Source organism: Echinops telfairi, unplaced genomic scaffold, assembly GCF_000313985.2.
Source record: "Echinops telfairi isolate 266 unplaced genomic scaffold, ASM31398v2 ScPeMD7_5805;HRSCAF=6673, whole genome shotgun sequence".
Taxonomy (NCBI): domain Eukaryota; kingdom Metazoa; phylum Chordata; class Mammalia; order Afrosoricida; family Tenrecidae; genus Echinops; species Echinops telfairi.
In genome coordinates this window covers 2,536,014-2,544,843 of record NW_022109704.1, presented here as the reverse complement: position 1 = coordinate 2,544,843, position 8,830 = coordinate 2,536,014, and the positions used below count along the sequence as shown (strand labels likewise).

Below are 8,830 nucleotides of genomic sequence, written 5' to 3'. Positions count from 1 at the left end.
GGAAAGCAAATTTTGAGAATGATGAGGGCAACAAATGTATAAGTGTGCTGTGCACAACTGATGTATGTATGGATTGTGCTAAGAGTTGTATGAGCCCCAATAAAATGATTTAAAAAAATCTATCATGAACTACAATGATGTCTGTGATAGGATTATATCTATCAGTCTTCGAGGAAATCAAATAAGTACAACTATTATTCAAATTTAAGCACCAACCACAAATGGTAGAGGTGAAGAAATTGAAGGATTCTACCAACAACTTCTGTCAGAAATTGATCAAACATGCCTTCAAGATGCACTGATAATCATTAGCAGTTGGTATGCAAAAGCAGAGACAGAGGAAGGTACAGTAGATGGGAAAACAGTCTTAGTGATAAAAATGAAACTAAAGATCACCTAGAATTTAGCAAACCCAATTGTTTATAGCTAATACCTTTTATCACTTCCCCAGATGTAATACACAGAAATCAAATTGCCTACAACTGTGGGAAGACATGAAGGAGAAGCTTAATGTCAGCAGCTAAAAACAGACCAGAGGCTGACTGTGGAAAAGACCACAATTGCTCATCTGTTAAGTTCAGGATAAAGCTGAAGAAAATTGAAACAAGTTCACCAGAGCCAAAATACAACACTGAATCTATCCCATCTGAATTTCAATAACATCTCAAGAACAAATTTGAAGCATTGAACACTAATGATAGAAGACCTGATGAGCTGTGGGAGGGCATCTAGACCATCATTCAAGAAGAAAGCAAAACGTCATTAAAAAGACAGGAAAGGAAAAAAAGGTCAAAGTATATGTCAGAAGAGACTGAAGCCTGCTCTTAATCTTAGAGTAGCTAAAGCAAATGGAAGAAAGGATGAAGTCAAAGAGTTGGAACAAAAACTTTTGAATTAGAAAACCAAAAGGGAAGAACACACTCAGAATATTGAAACTGAAAGAGCCCAGGAAAAAATTCAAGCCTCAAGTTGCAATATTGAAAGATTCTAGGAGCAAAACATTGAATAATGCAGAAAGCATCAAACAAAGATGGAAAGAATATACAGAGTCACTGTAGCAAAAAGAACTAGTCAATATTCCACTATTTCAGGAGGTAGCATATGAACAAGAACCAATGGTGCTCAGGAAGAAATTCAAACTGCCCTGAAAGCATTAGCCAAAAACAAGCCTCCAGGAAATAATGGAATATTTCAACAAACTGATAAAGCACCAGAAGCACTTACTTGTTTATGCCAAGAAAACTAGAAGACAGCTACCTGACTAACTGACTAGAAGAGAACCGTTATTTGTAGCCATCATTCCAAAGAAATATGACCCCACAGAATGCTCAAACAATAGAACAACAGTACTGATATCATATGCCTGTAAATTTTTGGTGAAAATTATCCAACAATGGTTGCAGCAGTCTATTTATAGGGAGCTGCCAGATGTTCAGGCCAGATTCAGAATAGAACATGGAACAAGGAATATTATTGAGTATTTGTGATGGATCTTGGCTGAAAGCAGAGAATACTAGAAAGATGTCTACTTGTGTTTTATTGACTGTGTAAGTCCAGTTAGACTAGAGAAATCCTCTCAAACTGACAACAGATTATATAACTAGAACATTAACTAAGCCAAGACATTCGGCTGTGTGGATCATAACAATCTATGGGTAACCTTGAGAAGAATAGGAACTCCAGAACACTTCATTGTGCTCACAAAGAATCTGTCCATGGATCAAGAGGCAGTTGTAAGAACAGAACAAGGGACTACTACATGGCTTAAAATCAGGAAAGGTGTGTGAAAGGGTTATAGCCTCTCACAATACTTTTAAAAACTGTTTGCTGGGCAAATAATCAGAGAAGTTGGATTTTATGAAGAATGTGACATCAGGAGTGGAGGAAGGCTTATTAACAAATTGGGATATGCAGATGACACAACACTGCTTACTGAAAGCGAGGAAGACTTGAAAGATTTGATGAAAATCAAGGATTGTAGCCATCAGGATGGATTACATACAACTCAGTGTTAAGGAAGACCAAAACTGCACAACTGGACCAATGGGTAACATGATAAATGGAGAAAAGGTTGAAGTTGTAAGGATTTGTCTTGCTTGGATTCACAATCAAATGCTCATGGAAGCAGCAGTTAAGAGAACAGAAGATGTGCTGCACTAGCTAAATCTGCTGCACAAGACCTCTTTAGAGTAATGAAAAGTAAGGATGTTGCTGAGGACTAAAGGTGTGCCTGACCCAAGCCATGGTCTTCATTCTCTCATGTGCATGTGAAAGTTAGGTAGTAAATACGGAAGATAGAAGAAGAATCCATGCATGTGAATTGTGGTGCTGGAGAAGGGTATTTAAAGTACCACGGACTAGTAAAAAGACAAACCATTCTTGGAAGAAGTATGGCCAGACTGCTCCTTAGAGGCAAGTGTGGCAAGACTTCATCTTACATACTTTGGACACGTTGTCAGGAGAGACCTGTGCCTCGAGAAGGACATCATGTTTGGTACAGTAGAGGGGCAGAACAAAACAGGGAGGCCCTCAATAAGCTGGACTGACACTGTGGTTGCAACAATGGTCTAGAGCATGAGAACAATTATCAAAATGGTGCAGGACTGGTCAGTGTTTCGTTCTGTTGTGCATAGGATCTCTGTGGGTCACAACTGACTCAATGGCACTTAACAACAATGACACATTTTCAGAAATGTGAGTCCTTTTAAATTTAAAATATTTTAAATAGAAACAAAAACAGTGTTGTGTAATATAAAGTTGTAAAAACATAAATGTAGGGCTCAAGTAGAAAGCAAATGTTTTGAGAATGATGAGGGCAACAAATGTACAAATGTGCTTGACACAATGGATGTATGTATGGATTGTGATAAGAATTGTATGAGCCCCCAATAAAATGATTGGAAAAAAAAAGACCATGACCATACAATTGAGACTTAAGAGAAGCTGGTAGTATTCTAACTCAATTCATTATTATTTTTTAAATTCATTATTTTATAATCAACTGTTACCAGAAAATTAAATTTTACATGGCCTAAAAATGGAATTGGAGGACACAGATTTAATTTTGTCATTGAATACTGTTCATCTTTGCTCATTATTCATAATTTGATTTTATAGAGATAGGTTCCAAGGCCAATACAGAGTACATTATACTCATTAGGATGACTAGATTAAAAAACATAGGCGATAGCAAGTATTGCCAATGATGTGGAAGAATCTTACTCATTGACAGTAGAAATGTAAAATGATGCAGTTACATTAGAAAATAGCACGGCAGATCCTCAAAAGTGATCAACACAGAGTTAGCATAAATCTAAACAAAAACTCAACAGAAATTATTATAGTAGCATTATTCACAATTGCAAAAAAACCCCATCAAATGTTCAACTAATTAGTAAATGAAATATGGTTTATGCATACAGTGGAATATTATTGATCAATGAAAATAAATGCCCCTTAGGAACATGCTAAATGAAAGATGCCAATCACAGGAAGCAATGTACTACATGATTCCTTTTCTGTGAAGTGTCTGAAACAGGCAAAGTAATAGCAAGACTAGGTTAATGGTTGCTAAGAGATAAGGATGAAAATGAAAATTGATTGTTAATAGACACAGGATGTCTTCTAAAGGAAAAGGAAAATGTTGTGAAATGAAGACTGTGGTAATGGTTGCATTGAATCATGTACTTTAAATGGGTCAACTGTATGGCAAGTGAGATATATCACAATAAAGCAGTTTTATAAAATTTTAAAAAAGCAAGTTGAGAAAGCAAGTTCAAGTAGAAAAGATTTATGGAAGAAAGAACCAAAAACTAACAGATTGCAATGTAGCTATACTTTAAAATTAAGATAGGCAAATTTGGCCCATTAAGCCAAATCTAAATCACAGCTTATTTTTTAAGATAAACATTTACTGGAATACAGCCGTGTTCACTCATATATCTATGTCAGCTTTTGTGCTAAAATAGCAGAATTGAGAAGTTACAATAAAGACCATAATAGCTCCCAAAGCCTAGAAAAAAATTTACTAACTAGTCTTTCAAAGAAAGAGTTGGCAGACCCTGTTCTAGAGAAAAATTCTGCTAAACTAGAGCAATAAAAAAATTGGTATTAAAAAATAAACATATTCCCCCAAATTGCTAATAAATAAAACTGAAATACTCGTAATAAGCTCTTCATATCTCAAAACTTAGTTGCTAAAGTATTGTTTGTTAAAATCTGATAGTATCTGGATCAAATACACAAATCCTCTAAGAAGTTGAAGATGAGGTTTGATGCTGGAAGAGTAGAGGAGGAAATAACTTGATAAGGCTAAGCAGATTTGGCCCCTGAGAAATCCCAACACTAGAAAAGGCCTTCATAGTACATACTTCACACTGGTGTTGGTACATATGATGTACTCAATCTCATCTGAGTACGGGTTCTGGAAAGTAAAGGAGCTGGTTCTCATCCAGAGCCATTCTCGGTTCTTAGATCGGAACCGGAACATGACAGACAGCACCTGGCCTTTTAATTTCACCACCTGAAAAATTCGTCATGCCATCAGTGAAATGCACAGAAATTTTTCTTTATAAAATAATAAAAATTTAAAATCCCATTTCTACAATCCTGACTCTCATCTCACTGTCCTCTAAGCACCAGCCTCTTTCAATTTTACTAACAATATAACAGGGAGGAAAAGTGATTAAATAACGAGGAAATCTACTGTGTAAGTTTCTTCCCAAAGTTCCTAGCTACCTGACCACTCCAGTAAGACAAACAAGAATATTAGTAATTTCTAGCAGAGAGAAGACTGCTTCCGCAATTTCCTTGCAAAGTAAAGGATAGACTAAGCTAGCTTTACAAGTCTATACTAGAAATTTTAAGTTTAAAAACACAGAATATGAAAATGAGTCAAAAAGTATTGCTATAAAATCAGACACTAATTAAACATCAAAATATAAAGAGGTTTTCTTAAAATGCAACTTTCTCAATGTATTAGGTTCATTAATTTATTATTGTATGTGTGTATATTTATGTATGTTATTTGTTTGTTTATTTGAAGTGATTTTTTTCTTGACATATTCTCCATCTGGAATTCTAAACACACTGAAGATGGTGTTTCCATCTCTCTAACCCTTTTCTATACAATCCTGTGCTCTTTGACTTACACAAGACAGCAGTTTTAGTCTTCTCAAAGCACTTAGATCTGGTTCCTTTAAATGTTCTTTAAGTTTTGAAAACAAAACAAGTTTGAAGGGTCAAGATCAGGCATATAGAGTGCATGAAGTCAGATTTCCCAATGAAATTCTTCTAGGACAGTCACTGCTACTTCCTAAGAATCTGCAGGTGCACTGTCAATATGGGAAAAAATTCCTTGGCACAACTTTATGATAATTTTCACCAACATTGTTTTTATTTTCTTAAAATTTCTTCATAATAAGGTTCTATGATCATCCTGTGTTGTTTAAGAAAATCTAGCAAGATTACCTCTTTGAGATCTCCCATAACAGTCATACCCTCTGAGCTGACCTCCCTACCTTGAATTGAACTGATCCAGTAGATCCCCTCAGAAGACAGTTTTAACTGGATCTTTCATTTGATGGCACCCTAATGAGACTAAAGCAAGTGTATTACTAAGAGAACTGGTCTGTAGCCATTAGCCTAATACAGTGACATGTTTAAAAATGTTTTGTTTGAAATAAATATGTACATAAATATGAACTAGAATCCTAGCAGCAATACTTTTTGACTTACCTTCATATAGCTTATGTGGCACTTTATCCTGCCTTTCCCCCCAAAACCAGATAATTTTTATTTTACAACACACATGGAGATTTCCATAGCAAACCTAGATTTGTTTTTCATCTTATATTACTTTTTCTCTTTTTTAAAGAAAGTAGTATTAGATTATTTTAGTTTCTAGTCTCGGGAATAGAAAATACAACATTGATTCTCCCTCTATAACATCAGAACAGCAATAATATTAGCAACTAGCATTTATTTTTAAATTAGGCAAATGCTTTATGTGCATTATTTTATTTAAACTTTCTAACTACCTTCTAAATTAAGTACTATTATTGGATCTATTGTATCAGTATGTACATCATTGAGGATCAAGATAATTACTTGTAATGAACTGCTACTACAAAAGCCAAATCTATCTTATATCAGATATACCTAGGAGCTAGGGTCTAAAAATTACAATTAAGAATCATCTCTTTCTTGATATATGTATGAATTTTTATAAGAGCTGTAAGAGCCCCAAATAAAACGATCTTTTAATTAAAAAAAAAATTTTTTTTTAAATCATCTCTTTCTTATCTATAAAAGAACTCCCTAAAGAAATTTTTTTACTACTATAAATAGCTCAACTAAAAACCTGGAAAAATTGCTTAAAGACAACATTCTGGACACAGCTAGTTGGATACAAGATAGTGACCTCTAAACTCCATTGCTATTGAGTCAAATCTGACTCAGCAACCCTTTAAGACAGAGTAGAATTGCCCAGTAGGGTTTCCAAGGGCTGTAATCTTTACAGACGCAAACTGCACATCTCTTCACCATCGCTTCTGGGTTCAAACTTTACAATTAGCTGCCATGCCCTCAACCACTGACTAGAGCTCATAGCTTTGGAATACCTTGTACATGATCCACTTTCAAAGTATTAGTCCTTTTCTGTTACTTAAAAATACAGGTTAAGTACTTAAAAATGTAAAACTATAGTGCCTGACAGAGAGTTTAATCAATCAGTGGTCAATAAATATCTGTGTAATAAATGCAATAAACAGACATAAATATTTATTTAGATCCACACCAGGAGAAGTTACCTGTTGAAAGCTGTCTCTAAGAAGCTGTTGATCTTCCGGATGACAGAATTCCACAATATTCTTTCCTAAAAGCTCCTAACAGGAAGAAAAATGGATAAAATATTACACTTGGATAGATATCTAATTTTTTTAGCCGATCAGTGAGGGATTTAGAGTTTATTTCTCCTGCCAATATATTAGTATTATAAAAAAATGTAGAGGAACAAATAAAAAAGACAAACTCTACTAAGTCACTAGTCTCTACAGAATTTTTCTATTTCAGAATATTATACATTTATTTATACATTAAAATATTATAACTATTTCTTTACAATTCGAGGTATAATTCACATATAATTTTCACTCCTTCTAAATACATCATTTGATTTCTAGAAAAATTGTATAGTTGTCCTATACTAAAATCCAGTTTTGGAATACATTTATTGTCTCTAAAAGTTCTCTTAAACCTAACTTATAGTTTATCCCTGCACCCTGACCTCGCCAACCACTGATCTGCTTTCTGCCTCTTTCAGAAATTTCACATAAATAGAATTACGTAATATAAAGTATCTTATGTCCTTTTTCACTTAGCATATTGTTGAAGCTCAACTATGACAAGTAGTTTTTTTTATTGTTCCGCAGTATTCTAGCATAAATATGCCACAATTTAGTATATTTATGTATCAATTCACATTTAAACTATAGGATACAAAGAGCCGTGGTGGCAGAGTGGGTTATACGTTGAGCTGCTAACTGCAAGGGAGAAAGATGAAGCTTTCTATAACGAGTTATAGTCTCAAAAACCAACAGGGACAGTTCTATTCCGTCTTACAGGGTCAGGATGAGTCGGAATTGATTAAACAGTAGTAAGTTTGGGGTTTTTTTGAATACAGGACATTGCAATGAAGATTTGTGCACAAATATTTATTTTTCTTGGGTAGATACTCAGCAGTAGGAATACTAAATCTAGATTAAGTGTACATTTAACTTTTAAATAAAATCGATTGTTCTTCCAAAGTGGCTGTGGTGGTTAACATAATCTGTCAGTTTGAGACTATGAGCGAAGGGGTGGAGTTTAGCCTGTCAATCAGGTCGCAGTTTGATGACCTCATTTGGAGGCACTAAGGAGATAAATAGCTCCCTGGAAGCAGGACATGAGCTGACTCCCTTGGGAGACATTCCAGCTGAGAAGACACATGGAGCTATTGACTAGTGCCCTGAGCTGGAGGAGCCACAGAGAAACCTGGCCAGCACTGAGATGCTTATACCGCCACTGGATCCACAAGACTTTCTACCCACTGACCTGTAATGTTTTCGCATTTGGCATCATTTCATGTGTTTTGTGAGTCTGAAGAGGACTTTAAAGATTGGTATCGGACATATGGACTAATATCGGACTTATAAACTTGATCTGGACTGGGCTGGGACATTTTCTCAATAATTATTTCCTCTTGCTTATAAAAGCTCTTTCTTATACACGTATGAGTATCTATGAATTTGTTTCTCTAGTCCATTTAACTTATTTGTCAGTAATGTATGAGGGTTTTCCACATTTTCATCAATTTTCAGCACTGGTACCATCAATCTTTTTTATTACAGCCATTGTAATGGGTATAGATAGTTTTATCTCATTGTGGTTTTGATTTGATCTTCCTAATGACTAATGAAGTTGAACATCTTTTCATGTGCTTATTAGCCATTTGTATTTCTCCTTTGGTGAAATGTCTACTCAAATCTGTGTGCTATTTTTATGGGTTGTCTGACTTAATAAGTCCTAAGAGTTCATTATATATGTGGTGAAGAAAGCTGATGGTACCCGGCTATCAAAAAGTATATCGTCCGGGGTCTTAAAGGCTTGAAGGTAAACAAGTGGCCATCTAGCTCAGAAGCAACAAAGCCCACACTGAAGAAGCACACCAGCCTGTGTGATCACGAGGTGTTGAAGAGATCAGGTATCAGGTATCAAAGAACAAAAAATCAAATCATTGTGAATGAGGGGGCGTGTGGAGTGGGGACCCAAGATCCATCTGTAGGCAACTGGA

The 8,830-nt window shown here is 35.2% G+C and overlaps 1 protein-coding gene across 4 annotated transcripts in view; it reads right to left on the bottom strand.

Moving 5' to 3' along the window:
- The window catches only part of ARNT (aryl hydrocarbon receptor nuclear translocator), a 90,663-nt gene that overhangs the window by 15,938 nt on the left and 65,895 nt on the right, over nt 1–8,830 (bottom strand). For all 4 annotated transcript variants that reach the window (XM_045295655.1, XM_045295656.1, XM_045295657.1 and 1 more), the window contains 2 exons: nt 6,810–6,884; nt 4,371–4,522 (listed from right to left, as the gene is read on the bottom strand). In XM_045295655.1, the coding sequence (XP_045151590.1) occupies nt 4,371–4,522; nt 6,810–6,884 (227 nt within the window). The remainder of the gene's footprint in view (nt 1–4,370; nt 4,523–6,809; nt 6,885–8,830) is intronic.